The 25,926-nt window shown below is 34.9% G+C and overlaps 2 protein-coding genes and 1 long non-coding RNA gene across 8 annotated transcripts in view; 1 reads left to right on the forward strand and 2 right to left on the reverse strand.

Annotated features, from left to right (window-relative positions):
- On the forward strand, positions 1-25,316 carry LOC107045688. 2 transcript variants are annotated; one of them, XR_001461474.2, is made up of 3 exons: positions 1-79; positions 23,189-23,315; positions 24,625-25,316. It is a non-coding gene; the product is annotated as an uncharacterized LOC107045688 (long non-coding RNA). The 2 variants fall into 2 exon arrangements; XR_001461473.2 differs by lacking the exon at positions 1-79 and adding an exon at positions 22,208-22,935.
- Positions 6,493-7,704, reverse strand: LOC107045686 (ejaculatory bulb-specific protein 3). Its single transcript, XM_015268022.2, has 2 exons — positions 7,377-7,704; positions 6,493-6,803 (listed from the first exon to the last, which is right to left on the reverse strand). Exons 1-2 carry the CDS (start codon positions 7,564-7,566, stop codon positions 6,601-6,603), a joined length of 393 nt encoding a protein of 130 aa, XP_015123508.1. The 5' UTR covers positions 7,567-7,704; the 3' UTR covers positions 6,493-6,600.
- Positions 19,775-25,926, reverse strand: part of LOC107045684 (transcriptional adapter 2B) — a 10,134-nt gene continuing 3,982 nt past the window's right edge. For 3 of the 5 annotated variants that reach the window (XM_015268018.2, XM_015268017.2, XM_015268016.2), the window contains 5 exons: positions 25,305-25,534; positions 24,623-24,854; positions 23,177-23,226; positions 22,091-22,391; positions 19,775-21,528 (listed from right to left, as the gene is read on the reverse strand). In XM_015268018.2, coding sequence (XP_015123504.1) covers positions 21,424-21,528; positions 22,091-22,391; positions 23,177-23,226; positions 24,623-24,854; positions 25,305-25,534 — 918 coding nt within the window. In that variant the 3' untranslated portion in view covers positions 19,775-21,423. Of the gene's footprint in view, positions 21,529-22,090; positions 22,392-23,176; positions 23,267-24,622; positions 24,855-25,304; positions 25,535-25,926 lie in introns of those variants that run through there. The other 2 variants (XM_015268020.2, XM_015268019.2) reach the window with 2 other exon arrangements.

A 25,926-nucleotide genomic window follows, 5' to 3' on the forward strand; every position in this document is an offset into this window, starting at 1 on the left:
CTTAGCACTGTTGCGAAGGCTTCGGTCGAATGCATCTTACATTCCTTCCAAAGTGAATACTGGAGCTGTACAGTGCAAGGTGAGAAGGATTTTTCCAATCCAAAAATGGACCTTTTCTGTCCCTCTTGTCAAAATACCAACGCAATCTCTAATGCGTATAGCATGGCAATCTCCTTGCAGTCTCGATTGACACCTTTTCAATCTCGATTGGTGACAAAATTTTCTCTACGTATCCCCTACATTTAGCCTGGGAATAAATTGTGAATTTGTCACACTTCGTAGAATTCCAATCGTGAGACCGATAGTATAATGGTCTTCCCCTGTTAGATAGTTCAACTCTGCTTCCTTGTTTTCATTTATCTCATGTCAGAAACAAATTACGATATCAAATCCTTGAAGGATCTTTTACTTTCACCTGGTACCAGGTGCATGTGTCATGACTGATGTTAATGTTTCTCTTTGTCGTTAACAAAGTCTACTCTTGTAAAATTGTGGATTTTTATAAATGAAAGAAAATTAACTGCTGTTCGACATCTAGTTCGATTATCCTGCACATTTTTAATGGCAGAGTTCAAATAAGGAACAGCGTATGAAACAGTAAATTCCATCAAATCAAGCAACAGTGGGAAAAAATTCAACATTCCAAAGGTTCAACAAATTTTCAAACTACGTCCTCGTAAATCACAATGCACTCACATCTAGTATCTTGAGTGTATTCTGACCTACCACCCCGGTCTTTCCCACTTAAGGCAAATCTATCAATTCTTCATCTTAATGAAAATCTGTCTTTCTCTCGACCTTGAGTATTTCGCAGAGACAACAAACGTTTTCTGCCATTAAACTTGAGAACAGTGTCAAAGGTGCGTCAAATCGGGATTTCACGATACCAGACAGGTTACAATCTTCTCGCCCAGGCGATCTACAGCCTGTTTCCCCTTTTCCGTTTTGAAAGGCATCATTTTTGCGCAGCCAGGGTAGCTTTCTGTAGTATGTTGAGATTTTAGATATAACATCTCTATACTGTTCGTTACATTCAGAGAGTCATAGCTGCGAATCTCCATAAACACTGGCCTAACAGATTATCTTGTCCTATAGTCGTACAGCCATCTTGGAGACGATATAGCTGATTCTCAACTTACATTACTAAGTATACAGCAACTCCAGCTGTTGTGAGAAAACGAATCAGTCTCGAAAGGTTTAGAAGTACGATTTGTACATTTTTATAACTGCCGTTGATGAAAGCTTTATTGTCAAAGTTCTAGTGAATATGGTTTAGTCAATAAACATTCTTTTTGTCCATTAACATTCGTCTTTAAACTCTTTAATATTCATATTCATATTAAATCTGGGGTTTTCTTAAAAAAAAAAAAAAGAAAAAATTGGATGATCTCTGAACATCTACAAGTTATTAAAATCTCGAAGCCGAGGCTAGAATATAATTGTACGATCAAACGAACTTATCTGTAAGTGAAGTTCGATCGTGATTATATGAAGAGCCTCGTCGAGAGATTCAGTCCCTCCCAACTAGTTTTCCCAAACCTGTCCAATTTTTTTTACACTATTGCTTAACTTTAAACTCATGATAAGATGGCGAGCCCTCACCGCCGAGGTGCCACAGCCAACTTTTTCTATGGTCTCTGAAGGCGTGTGGCTCCATCTAGCCGCAGGCGGACTACTACTACAAGTTATTAAAATCTCTCGACGAGGCTCTTCATATAATCACGATCGAAATTCACTTACAGGTAAGTTCGTTTGATCGTACAATCGAGATACGCGGTAGCGTATCGACCAAGAAAAGTTTTGACCGACTGAGCAAATGACCGACTGAGCAAAACATCAGGCCGAGAGCACCGCGCAAAGAGGATAGACCTGATTAGAGGCCCGGATCGGGGGGTTTAACTGACTCCAAAAATGTTAGTTGGTACCCCACGGGAGAGGCGGCGTCCCGGTCGAATTGTCGGTAAATGTGAGTCGGGTGCGTGAGTAACTCGGCAGTAGCAGTCCCGCTGTGACGGACAGGTTTGGAAGGGGATTTTTGTCCTCCTTGTACTCAATGTTTACTTTATGTTTTTCAGTTGATTTATTCACCGACTAATTAATATTAAGGGATGAAACAAAGACTGTTCAATGGAGAATTAAATTCCCCATCCATCAACCCCCGTTTCATCCCTTAATCTTTGCAATAAAAAAATTAATATTGCGACGAAAGTCACGGCGCTATAAGAAACCCAATGTTTTCTCGGCGCAGAGAGACTCCCCAATAATTCGCCCGCTAATTAAAAAATCGTCTCTCCCCTCCTAATTAACATTAAGGAATGAAACCAATGCTGTTCGATGGAGAATTAAATTCCCCATCCCTCAACTCCCGTTTCATCCCTTAATCTCGGTAATGAAAAAATGAAAACTGCGACGAAAGTCGCGGCGCTATGAAAAACTCAATGGTTTCTCGGCGCAGTGACTCCCGACAACTCGCCCGCTAATTAAAAAATCGTATCTCTGCTCCTAATTAACATTAAGGAATGAAACCAATGCTGTTTGATGGAGAATTAAACTCCTCATCTTTCAACCCCCGTTTCATTCCTTAATGTTAATTAGGAGGGGAGAGAGGATTTTTTAATTAGCCGGCGAGTTGTCGGGAGTCACTGCGCCGAGAAACCATTAGGTTTTTCATAGCGCCGCAACTTTCGGGGCAGTTTTTATTTTATTATTACAGAGATTAAGGAATGAAACCAATGCTGTTCGATGGAGAATTAAATTTCCCATCCTTCAACCCTCGTTTCATTCCTTAATGTTAATTAGGAGGGGAGAGAGGATTTTTTAATTAGCCGGCGAGTTGTCGGGAGTCACTGCGCCGAGAAACCATTAGGTTTTTCATAGCGCCGCAACTTTCGGGGCAGTTTTTATTTTATTATTACAGAGATTAAGGAATGAAACCAATGCTGTTCGATGGAGAATTAAATTTCCCATCCTTCAACCCTCGTTTCATTCCTTAATGTTAATTAGGAGGGGAGAGAGGATTTTTTAATTAGCCGGCGAGTTGTCGGGAGTCACTGCGCCGAGAAACCATTAGGTTTTTCATAGCGCCGCAACTTTCGGGGCAGTTTTTATTTTATTATTACAGAGATTAAGGAATGAAACCAATGCTGTTCGATGGAGAATTAAATTTCCCATCCTTCAACCCTCGTTTCATTCCTTAATGTTAATTAGGAGGGGAGAGAGGATTTTTTAATTAGCCGGCGAGTTGTCGGGAGTCACTGCGCCGAGAAACCATTAGGTTTTTCATAGCGCCGCAACTTTCGGGGCAGTTTTTATTTTATTATTACAGAGATTAAGGAATGAAACCAATGCTGTTCGATGGAGAATTAAATTTCCCATCCTTCAACCCTCGTTTCATTCCTTAATGTTAATTAGGAGGGGAGAGAGGATTTTTTAATTAGCCGGCGAGTTGTCGGGAGTCACTGCGCCGAGAAACCATTAGGTTTTTCATAGCGCCGCAACTTTCGGGGCAGTTTTTATTTTATTATTACAGAGATTAAGGAATGAAACCAATGCTGTTCGATGGAGAATTAAATTTCCCATCCTTCAACCCTCGTTTCATTCCTTAATGTTAATTAGGAGGGGAGAGAGGATTTTTTAATTAGCCGGCGAGTTGTCGGGAGTCACTGCGCCGAGAAACCATTAGGTTTTTCATAGCGCCGCAACTTTCGGGGCAGTTTTTATTTTATTATTACAGAGATTAAGGAATGAAACCAATGCTGTTCGATGGAGAATTAAATTTCCCATCCTTCAACCCTCGTTTCATTCCTTAATGTTAATTAGGAGGGGAGAGAGGATTTTTTAATTAGCCGGCGAGTTGTCGGGAGTCACTGCGCCGAGAAACCATTAGGTTTTTCATAGCGCCGCAACTTTCGGGGCAGTTTTTATTTTATTATTACAGAGATTAAGGAATGAAACCAATGCTGTTCGATGGAGAATTAAATTTCCCATCCTTCAACCCTCGTTTCATTCCTTAATGTTAATTAGGAGGGGAGAGAGGATTTTTTAATTAGCCGGCGAGTTGTCGGGAGTCACTGCGCCGAGAAACCATTAGGTTTTTCATAGCGCCGCAACTTTCGGGGCAGTTTTTATTTTATTATTACAGAGATTAAGGAATGAAACCAATGCTGTTCGATGGAGAATTAAATTTCCCATCCTTCAACCCTCGTTTCATTCCTTAATGTTAATTAGGAGGGGAGAGAGGATTTTTTAATTAGCCGGCGAGTTGTCGGGAGTCACTGCGCCGAGAAACCATTAGGTTTTTCATAGCGCCGCAACTTTCGGGGCAGTTTTTATTTTATTATTACAGAGATTAAGGAATGAAACGAGGGTTGAAGGATGGGGAATTTAATTCTCCATCGAGCAGCATTGGTTTCATTCCTTAATATTAATTAGGAGGAAAGAAACAATTTTTTAATTAGTGGGCGAATTAATGAGGAAGTGCTCTGCGCTGAGAAACCATTGAGTTTTTCATAGCGCCGCGAATTTCGTCGCAGTTTTTATTTTTTTATTACAGAGATTAAGGAATGAAACGGGGGTTGAAGGATGGGGAATTTAATTCTCCATCGAACAGCATTGGTTTCATTCCTTAATGTTAATTAGGAGCAGAGATACGATTTTTTAATTAGCGGGCGAGTTGTCGGGAGTCACTGCGCCGAGAAACCATTGAGTTTTTCATAGCGCCGCGACGGATTCCTTATAGGAATAGTCGAACATTTTGTTCGACTATTTCTATAAGGAAATCAATTCATCTCTCCAAGAAATACAATCCACTAGGAATCATCAGAGCAAAAATTGAATGAGGAACCAAATCAAGTCAGAAAATTATTAATAGATGATTAAAAATTGAAAATCGGTGGAGACAATAAATCTGGAGTAGAACTGTTTATTTCCCTTCAATTGTTGATTCAAAAAATATTGTATCTTATGAAAAATGAATGAGCTAAATTGAATTGAAAATAACAAATTTCACCGGATGTAAAAACAGTCGTTGCTTATTTTGAAAAAAATAATGAAATCTGCCTAATAACACAACAACAAATGTTTTTTTTTTAAATCTGGGCCAAGAAAATGTTTTGTTTGATTCCTACTGGGATGTCGAAGTTTTTGAAAAATACATAGAAATAAAAAAAGGAAGCCAAGTCAGGAATTTTGAATGAATGGTGATAGTGCACAATCAGGTTTTTATAAGAAAAATAGTTCTCAATGGAATAAGTATTCTAAAAAAATTCTCCATGAAAAAAAAAATCAGTAGGAGCAGGACCAACGTTCTTGGCGCGGAGTTTTTCAACCCACTGTCTGTATCAATCTAATCCTCCATCCTTTGATCCGCGCTAAGGACGTTGGTCCTGCTCCTACTGATTTTTTTTTTCATGGAGAATTTTTTTAGAATACTTATTCCATTGAGAACTATTTTTCTTATAAAAACCTGATTGTGCACTATCACCATTTATTTAAAATTCCTGACTTGGCTCCCTTTTTTTATTTCTATGTATTTTTCAAAAACTTCGACATCCTAGTAGGAATCAAACAAAACTTTTTCTTGACCCAGTTTTTTTACAAAAACTGGATTTGTTTTTATGTTTTTAGGCAGATTTTGTTTATCCCACACGGAGAGAAAAGTTGGATAAAAATTATCAAGAAAATCGGGACATTTTTCCTTTTACTATACGAATGGTAATCGTGAAGAAAAATGTAATTCAGTGAAAAAATACTGATGTTTAGTGGATATCTTACAATTTTTTCGGTAAAAAAAATGCATCTTAGAACACAATTCATATTTATAAGAGAATGTTTTAATAAAATGATTTTAAAAAAGAGCATGAAGAGTAAAAAATGATCATTTGTAACTGAATTTTATAATTGAAATTTTTCATAATCTTTTATGGAGAAAATATTATGTTTACAGACACTTTCAGAAAATTGTCTAGAGTGCGAAAAATCATATCTATATATGTTAGGCGGTGTTTGAGGTGAATTTAAGAGTGAATTTCTGTGGTTCCCGGTAGCTTAGTCGGTAAAAGTGCCCGGCGCGTATCTGGGAGACCCGGGTTCGATTCCTGGCTGGGTGAAGTGGAAATTTTTTCTCTCTAAATTCTGATTCTCTTAGAATTTTTTTTTATTCACGTTCACTGGGATAATTTTGATGAGATGCAGGGTAAATTTTACATTTTCGGTACAAATCACCCTCACGTTTAGTGAATTTTCCCAAGACAACGGAGTAAAGTTCACCATGAATCTCGAACTTTTTCTCCTATTTAAGGTGAAAAAGTACTGAAAATCAAGTTTGATTCACGACTACTTGACTTGTGTGGTAATTTTTTTCCAATTTTTTTCTCCGTGCGGGTCAACATTTAAAATACCCGTGATTTTTAAGAAAAGCTCGCAACTAAAGTCTGAGATTGAAACATAAATGAATGATAAAAAATAGGGGAAAAAAGGGAAAACACTCGGGGATGCCTGAGATGTAAATTTATTTCTTCATCTACTTAATTATTTAATTCTGGACAGCAGTTTTATGATAAGTAAAAGGTATTAGAGAGTAATCATTGAGATTGGTTAGTTTTAGCTCTGGATCTCTATCCCCTCGGCTCTCGCCTGATCCTCGTACTTTCCACGGTACTTCTTCTCTTCATCGTATTTGTCCATCAGTTTCTCCCACAGATCCTGCTTGTTTTGTACTAAAAATTTGATTATTTTTTTGGAACCATCCCTTTGTTTTCGACTGCATTTTTCGCATTCGGTTTCCAAAGCGTCAGGGAGAACACCTGGGAAATAATCACATAAATTGAGGATTCTGGAAGCGAAAAATACTGGAGGAATATTTATGGAATTCTTCGTAGAATTTTTTATATTTTCTCTTAATTTGTTGACCGCGATGCAAGTATTGTAATTGTAAACATGTTCTACCCTCAAATTCGACAGTAAAGCTATAGAATATGATAAGATCTATTTGAATTTGTGTTAACTGTGCATTTATCTAAGCAACAACCGATTTTTGAAGAAAACGTATTTGTTGAGATATCACATTCTTTAAAGAATCGTTTTCATCACTTATGCATAAAGTGAAATTAGAATTTCAGAAGCATTGTATAATTGCTCGGAGGATCAATGCTTTACTTGCAGAGCAATTGAATTTTGAAATTAAGAAATACCGATCTTGTATTTTGGAAAAGAACGTTTTGTTCGAGTCTAATTGTTAGAAATTATGACTGAAAAACAGAAGGCTCTCATCGCCTAAAAAAGACTAATACGATTTCATATTTTTGAAAGCATGTTACTAATTTGGTAGCAGAGACAATTGCCAAAAGATCAAATATTGATTAATAATTACTACATACTTTTAAGTTCTCTTCCCTCAGCAGTACAATTTCCCTCCTCCAATAAGCAGTTGACGTAATTATTCAGGATTCGGTCATTGTTTAGAATTTGATCCACGTCAATATTATCCCATTTCGTGGTATACTTATCGGGTCTAGCCGATATTACCGCCACCAGACAAGAAAGTAGCACAAACACTGCGATTTTCATGATTGTAACTTGAATTGAAAAGCAAAAATCAGAGAATTACAAACGTGAAAATGTTTTCAAATTCTCGCACTTTGCAACTCGCAGTCCCACCTGCGTATAAATTTCGTTAATGTTCAAGATGTGGCGACTCAAGTGTCATGCCGCTTTTTATATACATATTGTAGCGAGGACGTTGATTGCGTAAGAATCCTGGGGATATCTAATGCAGAGGTGGGAAAAAGTCGATAGAGTACTCCCCACCTTCACCTTTGGAACCGTCATATTTATCCAGTTATGGAAGTACTGAATCATTAGACGAAAAAAAAATTATTGTAAATCCATAAGTGTTGACGTAATTACGATGATTTCCTGAAGTTAATTTACGGCTACGGTTCGAGGACATTAATTGATGTGCAAAACTTGCTAAAACTTGTATTGAAATTCCATTGTAATTCCTTTCTTTTCCCTTTGACTTTAATTACCCTTACAAACTCATAAATTGTACATTAGAGAATAAACATCAAGTGTATCAAATGTTTTCAAAGGTATGTACAACCCAGTTTCCACAGTGATATAGAATCAGTCTCATTATTCATGCAGTCAATCGAATCCGCTGCAATCTGATTGTTTACGACTACGCAAAGTCGTCTCAAGTATGTGTAAGAGCGTCTTATACAAGTTTCAATGCATTTCACACTTATTTTGCTTATTCTCATGTCAGTTATCCAGCCGAAATGATATCTATGATGATTGGTGAGCGTGTAAGTGTTTTTAAAATCCTTATACATCAAAAAGTGGAAGATTTTCATGTATACATAATTGACATATTTCGTGCAGAACAAAAAATCAGATTTTCTTAGAATATTCGTCGTAAAATGAACTGATGCAGACGAATGCATCAATTCTTTGTACTTTGGACTCATTATAAAGGGAAAAAAGTGTAAAGTTCGTATGAACGAAAAAATATCCTATTTCGTTAAAAATTCGACAACGTATGTATCTACATTTCAATAAAAAAGTCAGAAGTATTAATTTTTCTCCACCTTCCAGTATAAAATTAATAAAAATGAGACATGAAATTCGACTGTGCTAGTCTAGAAATGTACAAGTGTGTGCAGTATTTGGATATCCGTATATTTATTATTCTGAGAAATTCAAGAATAATCAATAGACAAACAGTTCATTCGTTTTTAGAAAATCAATCTGCTAACAGAAATTATCATTGGTGATCAGATTGTTATTATTTCCAATGTAGTTGACCTTTTACTGCCTGCGTAATTCTTGAAAAAAATCGGATAATGACGCCTGAGATCGAGTCATCCACGTGGAAAAGATGAATAAATCACAAGATTATGTCTGAGTCATTAATTTGTTTATCCATTAATTTTTCAATGTCAATGTTTTCAACACTTACCCGGGTACTTAATATGTTTGGATAACATGTTTACGCGCTATTGCTGGGAATGATATGGGAAGTGATTTTCTTTTTCCAACTATAGATCATTCTAAGTTCTTCGCGAAATCTCGTCATCAAAAAGTTATCCGAGCACTAAGCTTTCATGCCGAAACAAAAGTTGCTGTTTTTCAAGAGATTTAGAAAGAACGCAAAAAAAAACAAGCAGGAGGCAGTGAGCATAGTGAGAATGTCACTGAGTGATGTTTTAATGCTTTCTTCGCATCGCCATCAATAAATTGATGGTATCCTTCCGAATGGTTTTAGCATAATAAATTTTTTGTCATTCCGGCCGCAAGGCAGCGTTTCACGGACGCTCCGCTTCGCCCCGCGTCCGTGAATTTTTGCCTGCGGAGGCAAAGATTCGCCCTCGCCTTCGGCTCGTGCTGCAAACCTCATATTCGCCAGAAAAGTTTTTTTCGGCCTAATGACGAAATATAGTAATTGCTCACTCTCGGATATTTTTCCCCACTCTTGCAATTTATGCCTTTTTCGCCCTCCATTCAAACTCTTTCCAACCTCCTGCATCGCATTCGCTAAGGGTTTGAGGAAAACCTAAGTTAGGGGAAATTACAAAATAGATATGAACTTGAATATCTCCTAAACTAACCATTCGATTTAGCCCATTTCCAATACAAAACATTCTGAAGCAAAAAGGAACCCTTGTGCCAAATTTCAAGTTAATATGTCCATTTTTGCAAAAATAAGAGTGCTAATAAAGATTTTGTGTGAAAAACTGAAAAATAAAAATATCTCGGAAATTTTGTATGAACGGGTATGCATATTTTAATTGATTGAGATAGAAGACATCGAGACGAATATTTTGAAAAAAAAATTTGAAATCGGCTGAATAGTGTTTGAGATATTTGCGAAAAACAATTTAGAAACAAATGGCGATTCCTCAGAAACGGCTCAATCAATTGGGCTGAAATTGAGTACAGAATTGGTTGTCATTAATGCCTATAATCTGACAACATTTCAGATTTTTTGAAATCATTTTAGTCCTTGAATTCTTCAATTTTCTACAATTTGACCACCATCACATACACACAAGGTGGTCACAAAAAAAACAAAATCAAACGAAAAGCAAAAAAACAAAACGCAAAATTAGAGTCTAAAAATAGAACGATTGCAATGCTTCCATTCGGAAGCAAAAATAAATAAAAAATTCGACTGGGTTGTTGGTTAGCTGCTTTGCGCCCTCCTATTACGGGTGGGATGAATTGTGTGTGACCCATTATGGGTCAAACCAATAACGTATTGACTAATTTCTTTCCCTTCATTCATTAAAAGAAAAAACCCAAATTCTGAAATTTTTTTCCAAATAAATGAACAACTGCTCAGACGGTTTTCACTGAAATTTATTCAACCTTGATTGAGGCAAACTGGATTACGATGAAGATCGTTTCAACAGTAGTTTTTTGCTTTCGAATTGAAACTTTGATGATGTGATTCTCTAATTTCACTTCGTTCTCTAATTTCAGGAAGCGTCTTAGAATGTCATGAAACGTCGAGATATGACGTTTTCAGAAAATGTATGTGTGTACGTTGGTATGTGCGTGCAAAGTTCTGGGAAATTTTGTATAAATTTTCCCACAAAAATGACAAAAGTGATCGTTAAAAATCTGAAATTTTGGCTCATGACTGGTATTGCTTAGAGGCACTTCTCTGGTAATTTTTTTCCACAGAAAATATATTATTTTACAGAAAATAGAATTCCATCATTTTTTTTAGTAAGGGTCGTTAAAGTTTCAAAAAGTTACAATTTTTCATGCTTTTCTTCATATTCCTTATGTTCTGTTTATATTACGTCTTTCTATGAATAATTAAAAAACCGCTGAGACGATCGTGTTCGTCATTACCAACAGAAAATTTTCGATCAAACTATTCGTTTGAGATAAATAGTAGGGCGAAATTTTGGTCATACACACACATATACGTACATACGGGCATCTCGTCGCAAAACGATACGAATGATTTAAGTGGTCATTGAGAAATAAAATCTTCAAAAAGTTTCAAATTTAGGTAATTCATGTTTGATTAACTCCAAAAACGTGGAGAAAATTTTCGGGATTTTCACTACAATCTTAACCCTAGTCTGGTCACATGACGGGAAAATGCGACATTAGTCACCTTCGCGGGAGAGTGCTGCCGTGTTATTTAGGCTCCAACGTTGCCGAATCCACTCTACACTTCCCGGGCGCGTTTGGCGAGGTCCCAGCAACGTCGCACAACAGGCAATTTCATTTAACACGGGAAAAAATTGTTCACCTGTTGGAAATAATTTTTTTTCTTCCAGAATTAAAGATACAATATTGAAAAAAAATACTAGAATTTTCCAGATACTTCAATTGACGAATTCAATTTTTCTCAAATTTTTGCGGTCAACCAGTCGATGGCAAGTTGAATAAAACGACGTGTTGCGGCAATTCCCTCGCATGGTGACCAGTCTAGGGTTAATCATATAAAGCTTTATCGATTATGATGACAAGAAATCAATACAATCGTTTCTGTAGGAGAAATCATTGAATTTGTCAAAAATGCAATTTCTCGACATTTTTGCTTCCGAATGGAAGCCTTGTATTTGAGCGATTTTTCGATTTTCTGATTTTGATGGGAAATGAAGGAATGTGAAGAAGTTATGTTTCTAGGGTCATGCTTGTACGTATGTATGTGGCAACTTGGGTTTCTGGTGATCATTTTTTACAAAATTCCGCATAAATACGGTGAAATTTGTCGATAAAAGTCTGAAATCATGGCTCATGGTAGCTATGATTAAGCTTCACTTTGGTGGGCAGTTTCAGTCCGATCGACCCAGTAGTTCCTGAGGTATAACAACCTCTTTAAATTTTGTTTTTCCTCAATATCTCAAAAACTACTCCACCGTTTTCAATTTTTTTTTTCAAAATACTCGTCTCGGTGGCCTCTATCTAGATCAATCAAAAAATATAGATCCGTTCAGGCAAAATTTGAAGATATTCCCATTTTTTCATGAAAAATCTTGCTTACACAATAACTTATAAAAAAATGGAGATGGCAAGTTGATATTTTGTATGCTTCTAGCTTTTATAACATAAAAGGTTGGTATTGTGGATGGGCGCAATCGGCCAAGCGGTTCTTGAGATATTCAACCGTTTGTGTAAATATATTTCTTCAAATACCTCATGAACTACTGGATGAATTTCAATTCTTTTTAAATACTTGTCTCGATGGCCACTGTCGAGATCAATCAAAATATGTGTACCCGTCCATGTAAAGATTCAGGGATATTCCCGTTTTTCTGTTTTTTTCCGTCTTGTACACCCGATAACTTGAGGAAAAATGGGGATAGCAAGTGGAAATTAGGTATAATTATAGCTCTCACAATATTGAAGATTCATATTTTCAATGGGCGCAATCGGTCGAGTGGTTTTGAAGATATTTAATTTTTCGATAGAATGGATTCATACAAAAAATTAAATATCTCCTTCTAAACACCCTGTACAATATGCGTGCCTGTCGCAGGGACAGGGTGTGAGGTAATATGTTGCCAACGATGAAATAATTTTAATGATATCCTCGCCTTTTCTTTCTCTCAATTGTCTTATCGCTCTGGACGTTATCACTTTTTTGTTTATAAATTTTCACTTTCATCCTGAAGTTAGTTATTGAAACAATTGATTTTCTCAAATTTTTCATGTTATTTCTCGAATTTTTCAAGATTTAATTTCAACAATATCAATTTTTAATTTAATTTTCATAATTTTAGACGAAAAAAAATCAGGTTTACAATTGTCATTACATTTTGAAATTCCCGTATGGAATTTTATGTACCAGAAAAAAATGGAATTTTATTTCCACGATTTTCGAGCTTCAAATAAGGAGTTATATATCAATGGAGTTCGAAAATTATGGTAGGGGTGACTAAAATAAACCAATACCTACGAGAGGTTACGCAGTGTAAATAAAAGCAAAGGAGTGATGGTTTCATAAAAACAGAATTAATGTGGTTGCGTATGTATGCCTGTATTAGGAATGAATTGATACGAATCCATTCGGAAACTTACTACCAATGGAATTGTTAGAAATAAAAGAAAGAGAAAGACTAATAAGGCAAAAAGTAACAGTGGCATGCGTTCTGTCGGATAGGTTCGAACCCCTGCTTTTTCACTAGTTTTATTAGAAAATAGTATGTTCAGAATCTGATCAGTTCTGAGTTACATGAAAACACATCGATTGTGAGAAAAAAATTTTAATCGAATAATTCATCGAAGAGAATGCATGGACACACACACGCACAAACACACACACACATCTCTTAAAAAATTACGTGTATTCGGTCTTCGGGGTCATTACAATAACTTCCCTACAATAACTTCCCTATGGGTGGAGAAATTAATGAAGTAATCAATGCGATGTTTATTCAACTTATGTCATGAGTAACACTGAAAAAATCTGTAATGACGATAATAAGATTCAACAAGGTCTTCTTTTTCTGGAGGAATACGCTATACCGTGATCATTCTGGGATCACCTATGAATCACAACGATTTTCTTGGAAATGATGTTGCATAAAAATACTCCATGAATCTAAAAATCCATTTTCGTTTCTAATTATCAATTGCTTGACGTCTGTCAATAAATACTTCAACAACATCCGTATCTCCAGAATTAAGCTGTTTATTATTTTACATATTAAACATTTTTTTATTATCTAATCTCTCAGTTTATAGATGCAGGGAAGATCAGCAACCGGACGTACATTATTAGGATTATGAGAACTTTCTGAAAGATATTTTTTATTAAGGCCATTTTGTGCTTATTTCTTCATCTCCACTTTACGGCTCCGGACGAGACATCGTACTCTCATTCTTACCATCGAGTGCGATTACATTATTGGATTCTGTAAGAAATTTTCAGAAATTTCCTTTTTATACTCTTTAAGGAATTTCAAATTTTTGTGAAATTTAGTATTTTTTTCTACTTTCCTAATAAAATTACAAAAATCAGTCGAAATTCGTCAAATTATTAAGAAATTATGTAATATTTCGCAATGTTCTTACTGATTTTGGGATATTGGAATTTTTTTGTTTAAATTTTTTTTGTATACAGTTCTTTTTCTATAAAATTTGGTATTTTGTCTTTTTTTCATATCTGTATTATTTACAAACATAGCCCGGAAAATAAGTAAAGAGCTCAGGCGGTACACGTGCTTACCGCTGATACCTCCCGCAGGGAGGGCTAAGGCATCGCACGCTTGGCTCAGACCTTCGATAACTCTGCATCTATCAGTGTTAAAGAATAAATTAGATTTTCGTCGTTATAAAAGAAAAATTAGGTTTTCGGCGAAACCACGTATTCTCCACAATGTTCTAGAAAACCAATTTTTTTTGAAAAGCAGTATCTTTTAGAAACTTTCATGAATGTCGAGATTTCTCTTAACCTGTCAGCAGGCACGCTCCTTTTAGTACCTCACTCGCACCGTAAGGACGTCCTATAGGTTGACTAGCGTTGCGTGAGAGAAAATCTCACGCGCGCTCAAAGTAGCCGGGCTACGCTGTACTTTTGTATATTTTCAGTTTTTTAATTTTTCAACTAAATTGGATGGGAAAAATTTGAAAAAATTCATACCCAGTCAGTATTATCTAAATTAAATTTAGCAAAATATTGATATTTTTTCAAACATTTTCCTTTTATAAATAAATAATAAAATTTGTTTGTAAAACAGTGGATTATTTTTTATGAGGTGTCAAAAAAATTCTTGATTTTTTCACATCTAATGGCAAAAAATTCAGATTTTTTTCTTTAATTACAGTGGAAATGTTGATTTTCACATAAGACACTGGATTAAATCCTGATTTTTAAACATTTCTTCTTTGAAAAACCAAAACGATAATTGAATTGAGAAAAAAATTAGATTTCCGAATCTAATCGAGTTTTCTGAAATTTTTTTGCAGTTTTCAATAATCTTTGAATTTACCGTAAGGATGCGTTACTTTAAGGATGGGGTAAATTTTCTTCTAAGCTCTAGGTTTTATGCATGCTTCTGCGTCGCAGTATTCACAAGCGCCAGATTTTTTCCATTTTTTCAGCAGAGTCAGGAACTTTTTCGAATTTCTCGTGAAATCCCGGATCATGAGATTCTCGTGAAATAAAAATTTTCAAGTAGTCCTAGAAGCTCTATAAATTTCTAAAATTCAATCATGGGCAAAATATCTTGTTTCTCTGAAGAATATGTGGGATCAGTGAATATGTGTGTATATTGTGGTGAGAAAGAACCTATTGAAGTGGTATGGAGGAATGAGAAGGCGCTGCGTCGGTAGATGTTTAGAGTAAGAATCCCCATTATAAACTAAATTTTAGAGGCAACCAGTTCTTTGGGAAATATTGTCTTGAAAATAAAAGTTGTTTTTAAGCTCCAATTATCTACATTGTAGAGTAATTTATCTCCCATAACGGTGTAGTTTTTTTAAATTCGATTTCAATTCAAATATACGTTCATTTATTTCATTAAATAAATATTCAGTGTCCTCCTGATTATGATCGTTCCTCTTTCTTTTTCGTTTTTAATGATGAAGTTTATCGATTTCAATTGGTTAAGAAAAAAAAGTGTACCTATGATAGAACACCAACAATGTACCCATTTCGAAAAATCAATGAAATCCAGAAAAATGACCTTCATTTTTATAATTTATTGAGAAGTCAAGAACTTGAATAGTCTATCTATCGGGCGGGATAGTAACCTGTGTAAGTAGGTTGCGAGCCCTATCCCTCCCAAGCAGCTACTGTCGAGTGGCGAAAATGTGAACCGGTGCAAGTAGGGTGCGCGGCCTACGCCCCGCCCCCATCTGTGTTCCTAATTGAACATTGAATAGTAGGAATTAAGGTGAAACGAAACCCCTGTGTGAAATTTCATTTTCGGTACTTTTTTTCGCTATTATTAATAAACAATGCACCTAGGCGACAATCTTTTTCACTCAAAAAATCATTGATCGCATGTCCTAAATGTGTCTAAAGTTTCATGACTTTGGCTGCATTTGTTCCTTGGGTTTTGCAGTTTTTTTTTGTGATTTCCATAAGATCACGGGTTAAATGACCACTTTTTTAAAAATTCATAATAAATTAACCATGCTCCCTAGCAGTTTGAAACTTTGCACACGCCTTTTCCATCGTTTAAAGAATACGTAAAAAAAAGAAAAAAAAGGCTGCTTTTTTTCCAACACTCCGGGCTCGCCCGATTATCCTTAAATCTGCTGAATATCATAACCCAGGATAAAACTTGATTCAGAGGTGAAGACATGAAACAAGATGTGTCAATGAAATCCGAAAATTTGTTTTTGGACTACATCTCAGAATGCAAAGGAGATACAGGTATTTTTGTAATAACCTTTTTTTGGATCTAATTCTTCCCTACAAGTAATCGATATTATGCTTCAATTCTGAGATATTGTCAAAAAACAAATTGGCAACTGCAATTTGGAGATAATTTGTCAATGAATATCTTTAAATATACGATAATATGGAAAATTTATTATGAGAGCTTTTTTTTGTAGATCTCATTCAACTCTACAAAAAATATTTTAGCCAGAAATTCTCTATTCCCCTTTGGATTTCAAGATATTTTTGAAAAACTAATAGCGTTTTCCTTGCACCACTTACTGAGTCAGTAAGCTCGGCGCGTTTCTCAGCAATCAAAAACAATATTGTGTTTCTCGATTTTTTGGTCAGTCGATAAAACAAATAACTGTCAATGGCTTTGTCACTTGTTTTACCGACTGAACAAAAAATCGAGAAAAACTACAATAGTATATTTCGTCATTGGGCCGAAAAAAACTTTTCTGGCGAATATGAGTTTGCAACCCGAACCGAAGGCGAGGGTTGCAATCGTATGAGCTAGAAAAGTTTTTTTAGGCCGTGTAACGAACAATATTTTTTGTCACACGCATGAAAACNCACAACATACTCAAATTTTTCATCACATTTTAATAGAAATATATATATATAATCTATTCAAAATAGATATATAACGAGAAAGTGAATATAATCTCTTTATTAAACTAATATTTTGATAATATAACCCTCAACTTACGACTGACTCCCTAGCAACGGAATAACAACTCNTGGAAAATTTATTATGAGAGCTTTTTTTTGTAGATCTCATTCAACTCTACAAAAAATATTTTAGCCAGAAATTCTCTATTCCCCTTTGGATTTCAAGATATTTTTGAAAAACTAATAGCGTTTTCCTTGCACCACTTACTGAGTCAGTAAGCTCGGCGCGTTTCTCAGCAATCAAAAACAATATTGTGTTTCTCGATTTTTTGGTCAGTCGATAAAACAAATAACTGTCAATGGCTTTGTCACTTGTTTTACCGACTGAACAAAAAATCGAGAAAAACTACAATAGTATATTTCGTCATTGGGCCGAAAAAAACTTTTCTGGCGAATATGAGTTTGCAACCCGAACCGAAGGCGAGGGTTGCAATCGTATGAGCTAGAAAAGTTTTTTTAGGCCGTGTAACGAACAATATTTTTTGTCACACGCATGAAAACATTCAATAGAAAACCTAGCGAATTCACTAGAAAATTCTATTGGAATTCTATACGAAGCCTATGGTTTTTTTTATAGGATTTCTACAGGAACCTGAAAATTCACTGAAACGTTCAGTGAATTCTCAGGTTTATTACTGAACAAAATACGAAATTGTCACGTAATTTTTCCCGAAGAAGTAAAATCTTACAGAAACTTCCCGACTTATCAGACCTTCAAAATAAAAAATTCTTGAAAGTTCAACAATTTTTATGAAGCTGATGAGTTATTTCTACGTTCCGTTCCCTAAAATTTCTCAATCGTTGGAGAAACATTACGGAACTTCTTGTCCCTATAGTGGTGAATCATTAGACGGGTGGTTAATTTTTACGGAACAAATAGTAGAATTTACGTGGCGATTTGTACAATTTCGGTTCCGACTTAGAATTTTTATTGAATTTTACTTCGCTCGCGGAGTCCGTTTCGAAACGTAATTTTCATCACGCTGTGACGAAAAGTGAACTTTTCGGCTCGCCTTCGGCTCGTGATATAAACCTCCCACTCGCCAAAATAGTATACTGTGTCATTAGGACCGTAGACGGAGGTTTGCGATTCGTGTGAAGTTAGCAGCACGAGGCNAACGTCGACTTCTGTTCTTAATAAAAGAAGAAAAATTGAACAGCTGAGTATCTTCTTTTATCTTTGATATCTGTTCTTATTTTCTATTTTTTATGCAATTTTCTTTTCACAGGTCCAAAATTACCGTCATCAACCTACTGTTTTTGGATATTTTGGCGGACTTTACTAGTTATTTATTTTCGCATCAACTGATATTGATTTTATTTCGATTTATTTTTTTCTATTGCTTTTATTTTTTTCTTCAGGGGGACTTCGTCCCCCTGGACCCCCTCCCGCGCCCACACCCGCGTCGGGCCTTCGTGACGAAAAATAGTATATGCCATTCGGGCGATAGCGTTGGTTTGTGAGTCGTGTGGAGTTTGCAACACTCGGCATGGCAAGCGTCCGACTCGGATCGCCTTCGGCGATCCTCGTCTCCTGCTTGCCACGCCTCTTGCTGCAACTCCACACTCCTCACAAACCGCCGCTTATCGCCCTCATGACATAATGTACTATTTTGCACTCGTTACTAAATTTACTATTTTACGTTTTTTTCTAGTAATTTTTATTCAATTTTTCTCTCCGTGTACATTTCCATTCTACATTTCCAATCGAAATGAGAAAATGTGAAATTCCATTCGGAAGTGATAGTACATATCATCATAAGGCCCATAAGGTATTTTCTGATGTGAATGTCAGTTTATACTCCGAATCAAAGGCGAGGATTATAATCACATTTGTCAGGAAATAATTTTGGGGGCCGTATGATGTTGACTATTTTATCTTACGGGCCCGAAGCGAGGTACTAGTCACATAAATAGAAATATTATCAAGTAGATCGACACATTATATTTTATCATTACATAATAATAATCCGCTAAAATTTTGTCTCCAATTTTCAATTTCTGACATTTATTCTATTCATTCTTTGCAAAGACAAGTGGACAAATCGAATTTATGGCTATCCTTCCATTATTTGAAAAAATATATCGGTTTAAAAATTTTCCGGAGACATTGAAAAATTAATTTTTTCAGTTCTTCACGTCCACTTTTTTTTTGCATTTTTGGAATTACTTCTCGCTGAAATATTGACATTCCTCTAATACTTAAAGAAAAAAGAGTGATTCGAAATGCCGGCCGATATAAAAGATAAAAATCGATTTTCTAGTCAATTATCCCTTTCTGATTCTTTTTTCAATTCCTTTTCATACTAATAATTAGAACCTGACCAGAGGAATGAGCAGTAACGATATCCTTTTACCATATGATAAAGAGATAAATAAAGGGATAAATAGATTTTAAAAATTTTCAGGAATACATGGAGAGATTTTTCTATTACCCGAATGAGATTTCCAATGACTTTTCTTTTGTTTGTTTTGATGACGGAAAAACACTTTTTATTGGTCTTCAACATAATTCCTCTTCATTCAATATTGTGAATTAAGTATTAAGTATTCCATGTGAATTAAGGAAAAAATATAGACATAATGAGAATAAGAATGGATAAAATTAAATTAATCGAATTGTGAAGACGGAAATGGCAAGAAAATAAAATAAAATAGTATAAATTAATCAAGGGTGTTTGCTAGACCATTAAAAGGGAACATGAATACTGTACAGTTTTCTCCAAGAATAAAAAATACTCCGCGTTAGATGAGACATCTCGATTTTATTTCCATCATTCTGTCATACTATACAACAAATTAATTTAGTTCACAATTTCCAATCATTTTCACATCAATTGCTCTCACAATTTCTGAATCTGTTCATTGTCTTTATAGATCTGATTCTTTGCTCAGTGTTATTTTCCATTCGATCAAAATAGGTGATAATTGATTATTTTTCACTTTTTCTTCTAACCTTAAATATTTTTAACACCCTTCCCCCTTTCAGGTACTGCCGCGATTACATCATGAAATCCATTATTCGGTTCAACACTGCCCAATCCTTTTCCCTTTTATTCGCTTGAATACTCACAAGCTTAATCTAGAATTAAGAGTCTCTATCCAAGGAAAATTTGAGGGATAAAAAAAAGAATGATTAAAAACCGTTTCATAATTATACAATAATAATTGATTTGAAAAACTTTTGAATCAATTAACATCGAGAGGATTCGTTAATTTTCCCCAAAAATTTACAGATGAATTTTATAAACGAATTTAACAAAAATATTTTGAAAATTCCTAAAACTATAATTTTTACTAGTAATTAGAATTCATATTTCATTGTACAATTTATATACAATCTTGACTTTGCTTGTAAGTACACAGTGACTGTCGTCATCACTACTTATCTGTAGGTCTATGGGCAATTCATTAGAATACACAATCAATTAATCATGAAAATTCCCAACTTGTTTCTACTTAGTTTACATTTAAATATTTAGAAAAGATAAAGAACAGGAGATGACGACAAATCTTTTTCAACTTCATTGTATACTGTGATTTCACTTGTAGCTCCGAAATGAGTGGCCCTTGAGGAAAATATCAAGAGCATTCTCTTTGGAGATTTTCTCTTTTACAAAAAAAATGTTTTGATATATTTCGTGAAGCCTACTCGTTCCCATCATGATTTTCAATTCAAGAAATATATTGAAATATTGTTCGTGATCAATGTTCAAGAAGATCAAAAAGTCTCTTGATGAATGTTCTTGATGTATCTTACAGATCGAAAGACATTTACAAAATAAAGTGCACAGGTCTGGTCCGTTGGTTTGTTTTTCACCATTTCAATTAATCATTCAATTCAAACGTTTAAGAACGCCATCAATTATAGTGGAAAAATATTGATGCGTGTCATTTAAGCTTCTACTATTTTTTCGTTTCACTGCGCAACGAATGAGTCATTACTATTAATTGATAAGAGGAAAATTGGATTTCATGATTGTGGTGGAAGTTTAAAAATATGAGACACAGATGGAATCATTTTTTTTTCAATAAATTAAGGACGAAATTTATTCAAGTGATAGAGGTGACTGATTAGTTTATCAGTAAAATGAATGGTTGTGAATGTATCGTCTAGGTGGTCTCACTGATAATTTAGTCCTTGTACCCTTTACATCTTTTTCTTCTCCTTATTATTCTTAATCACAATCCCGGACGTATCTGGTTAAAGCTTCTGACGCTTTCTTATCCATTTTTTTATTCTAACTCAGTTATGTTTTCCTTGAAAATCTGCTGAAGGGAAAAATTCAGATTGATGGTTTTTATGATTTAATTACTCTTACTCATTAGGTTAATATTGGTGTGACTTAGAGGTGAGGATTATTAGGCTTGTGGTAGTTGACTTGAGGGGGGAATTAATTGGCTGCAATCCAACCGTTCGTAACGAGGTAATGAAGAATCCTGTTTTCCGGCTCTGATTGAGGAATTATCGTAGATTTTCGATTACCATTCAGATATTCCTGTGCAAACAAAAATAAAGTTTCACTTACAAGACACTTGTTAGGCAATCTATCAATTCACAGATTCTACTGTTACATGAATTCGTTATTATGTTTTTCCTATTGATTGAATTACTATTCTCATTAGAATTCCGATGATTAAAATTGCACACAACCATTGCACATTCGTGCGTCCTTTCTCAGGGGAAATAATTCTATTAGTCAAAATGTTAATTCCAAAACGCACGGAGAAATGAAAATGTAATCTTGAAAGTATTGAGAAATAATGAAGTTGATAGGTAATTATTTTCTACGGAAATTCCCTGGCTCTCCAATTAGAGTATTGTTAACCTCTAACTCTCAGATGATTGAGAACAAATTATGTTTCGTTGATTCTGTATCCGCTCTGAACATGTGAGATCTGTTGTTGAGCGTTGATTGCGTGAAAAAATTGCTGTTTTACGTCATTCCGAGATTTTCTCGGTTCAAATTCCATGCAAAAAAATTCAACAATGTAATGAATAAATCGGCGGATGTTAGATACTCCGAGATTATCGATAGGAACATTATAAATGGCACTTACTTGTAACAACAAGGTTTTTTGTGTTAAATACTGCGTGGGCTTAAGATCGAGCTGAACACACAAGGACTTTTCCTGTTTGGTAAGCAGATGCGCTGCAGCCTCCACCTCTATGTCCCTTTTGTCTGATGTCTTGGTTAATAATGAGCCACCAGATTTTTGTAATAAATAATTTGACGTGTTATCCAGCTCCACCGACTGATTGGTTTGAGTCGTCGTCCGACTGTGATTGACTATTTTGGAGCTGGCTGATTCTTTTGACATGTACTTTCGGTCGATGAAAGAGTGATTTTTTTCTTCGTCTCTGTGGAACATATAATTATCGAACCATTTCGCCAAAATTCCGAATAGTTAATTTTATTTTCTTAGGTATTGTTCGATTTATTAATTTATATTTTGGGGATAGTTACCTACCAAAAACGTTGAGGCGTATTAATACTTTATTCAGAAAAACTACGTAGGTTGTGAAATATCCTCTACGTAATTGTGGAATTATTTCACTAATAAGTAATCTGAGGGCAAATTATGGAGAGGCTTTCCCCTCCATAAAAAATTTGCTCCTCTGCAGAAAATATCCTTTGACTTTTTCGGAATAATTAGGATTCACAAAAATTTTTCGTTTCATCAATTCTTTCGAAATAAGTTATTTGAGGATGGTGAATGAACACCAAAATGAGAAGAATCTTCTGCTGTGAAAAATGTTTTTATAGCTTTTTCCTTTATTTCTTTCTTTATTTGAGAAAATTCGAGGACATTCGATAGTTATTGTTTGACAATTCGAAAGAGACTATTCCAATATCTCGTTGATGAGAGCTCTGCGGAAACTTATCAAGAGACATTGTTAACAGGTAATTTAACGGTGTGAAGAAAAACACCACATGGATCACATGATTTTAAAACGTTCATAAATTATGATGGAAAATTGATGTTTCTACGAGAAAAGAACTTTCACTCAATTAAACCTCGATTTATGATGGTTATCCATGAATTTTTCACGTTTCAATCGATAAAATTGATGAAAAAACAAAATTTATAAGGTGGATCCATACTGAATCGTGAGTGTCACTTGAAAAAAATTAAACATCTTACCTTCTTTTTGAGGTGTGGCGGAGTGTTGGTGTGGACGGCCCACTGCTGCCCTAAGTGAAATGCAAACTGATACAATCTGTTCACAAACGCCTGGCAACACGTATCACAAACAATAGAATTAGTGAACAGAAGCATTTTTGTGAGTAAAGTTTATGTTAGTAATTTTTTTTTCAAAATTAAACATTCATTTCAATGTCTCAATGTAGTCAATTTGTTTTTCGTCCAGTGCCACGAATAAGGAGCTTGATTAATTTGTTAATTTCTTTAGTTCAACGAGTTGCCATTTTGTCTAAAGCTGATGATGAAGCACCAAAAAAATTAGTTGAGGGAATTTAGAACATTTCCAATTTTGGAATTGAATGAACCATACCTAAAGAATATTTAGAAAATATCTAGAAATTAAGAGGAGAGAACAGAATATTTGCAGGAAATATTCTTGTTGCTCTCAATTGTCTTTATAAGAAAGGCTATTTTATAAAATCGTTCAATTTTTCACATTTTAAAATATTAATTGAAAAAAAAAACAACGTAAAACTGGAGTCAACTCATTCTCAGCTTGAGTTGTCGATGAATATATTCGACTCTAAGGGATAAGAGATATTTCTATAAGGACCTTCTTTGCAGCTCATAAAATTAACCATGGATAAGATTTTTGTAAATAATTTCGCAATCTCCATCAGTTTGAAAGATAATTAACGACAACTGATTTCGGTGCGTAATGAACAAATCTCATTTTACAACTCCACTACTGAGATGATTTCCAGTTCTATTTCAGTTGAATTGTTAATTTATCAATGTCGAATAAGAATAAATTGTACTGCAATGCAACGAGTAAATGATTAAGAGGTAAACTACAGAGAGGAAAAATGAACTCCATGGAGTCTCTTCTACCAGTGAATCGACTTAATGAAATATTAAATGATTCACTGAAGAGCGAAAATAAAATTGATTTCCGTTTTATTTTCAGTGTTCAAAAGCTTTATGTTTGTAGCAGTTGTCGGATGAAACTAAAGTTCAGTACTACATTCAGAGCACTAATCCTATCGTAATACTAATAAAAGTAAGGATACGTTTTTTGAGTGGGCGATTGTTTGAGTTCATGTCATGCGCTAATCGAAAAAATAATAAATTGAATTACAATATTTTTGAGGATACATTCCTTGAACATTCGCGTGATATAAAATCGAGAAATCGTGCAATCCAGAAGCCGATCGGTTCTGACTTTCATTGGTATCAGTGCTCTGAATATTGTGTTCAATTCTTAGTTTAATCTGTCAACTGGTGCTTACGTAAAGTTTTTCTAAAGCTCAAAAATCGATAGTTTTTTTTTTCATTGGATCATTGAACACGTCCCGAAGAGAACCCGTGAAGTTCATTTTTCCGTTTCAAAAAATTTGAAACTCAGTAGTGCATTCCCGCTTAATTTCATTCGAAAAATCTACTTACAGATTTTTTCTCAGTCCAGTGATCTGCCGCTTCAGTTGAACCCTGTGTTTGCACAATTACTTGCTCGAAGTGTGTGCACTCTTCATGTCTTGTTATCCCATTTTCTCGGTAACGATAGAGTTCAGAGAGACGTAATCTTAGTTCACGTTCTCTCTCTAAGTTTGCCAGAAATTGCTCGTACTCTTGGGCTGTGTAAAACTGGGCAAAGACACGCAGGCGTTCTCTAAAATCTCTGAAAAAGGTGATGAACATTGTATTATGAGAATAATCGTTTGGTTGAATTAACCGGCTTATATAAGAAGAGGAGTTGGGTTGAGAGCTCAGGAATTAATTATTTTCTAATAAAATTAATTCCTGAACTCGAGTGAATGAGATATCTTTTTTGTAAGGAAATTCAAGAATTTTTATAATCTACCTCGTTCTTGAGATAACTGTTAAAATATTCATGTGTTATTATTTTGTATTTTCAAAGAAAGAAACATCACATTCTCGTAAATTGTTTTCATTAATACGTTCTATTAGTGATCTTGAGCTCAACTGCCAAGGTTCTTTCCTCCTAGCTCAGACAATAATATATTACAAAGTATTTTCATTAATCAGTATTTCTGATAATAATTCCATATCGTTTATTGAGAGGAGATTTTTTAATGTAATATAGAGTATTAATAAATTATAGACATACTTTTCTTCTCTAGTCTGCTTCTTTTTAATGCCTTTTTCCTTCCTGGAAGAGGCGAAAAATTGGGATACTAGTTGATAATCACGGACTACACGTTTTCTCCGTGCTCGTTCTCGCAAATTATTTGTGTACATATCAACGTGGGCCAATTTGAGGGCGATATCGAGGTCATCGTCCTCGGCTGGGTTCAAGAACAGGGACGAAACCAGTGACTCTGCCTCATGATTATAATCCTACAAAAGGAAGGGGATCAGTTTATAATTATTTATTACTGAATTTGATACTCGAATGCTGGATAAAAATACATAACATAATTCACCTATATTTGAGACAATTGAAAATATTAACCATTGTAGCTTGACATTGTTGAGGTTTTTTCAAGGGGGTACCAGGGTAAAAATTGGAAGTCTTCGGTTGATGAGAATAGCCATTGAGCGACTCCTGAAATTAATGGAGTACCTAAAAAATCGAGAAAAATTTTAGCCCAACCCATTTTGCTCCGACTCATTTTTCATGTTCTTGCTTGTAAAATGCTCCCCGTACCACAATTTTGATCCGATTCGTTTTTTTCGAAATGTTTATTGCATTCCATAGATTAAAATTACGTTTTTTTTTTATGATCTCA

This window comes from Diachasma alloeum, unplaced genomic scaffold (assembly GCF_001412515.2).
Source record: "Diachasma alloeum isolate Michigan unplaced genomic scaffold, Dall2.0 Dall_scaffold_01052, whole genome shotgun sequence".
Classification (NCBI taxonomy): Eukaryota; Metazoa; Arthropoda; class Insecta; order Hymenoptera; family Braconidae; genus Diachasma; species Diachasma alloeum.

Bases quoted from the DNA above. Each gene is read 5' to 3' on its own strand.
- LOC107045686 (XM_015268022.2), bottom strand. From the start codon at position 7,566: ATGAAAATCGCAGTGTTTGTGCTACTTTCTTGTCTGGTGGCGGTAATA. The intron at 6,804-7,376 runs GTATGTAGTAAT...ATTATTTCCCAG, and splicing joins TGAGGGAAGAGAACTTAAAA to GTGTTCTCCCTGACGCTTTG.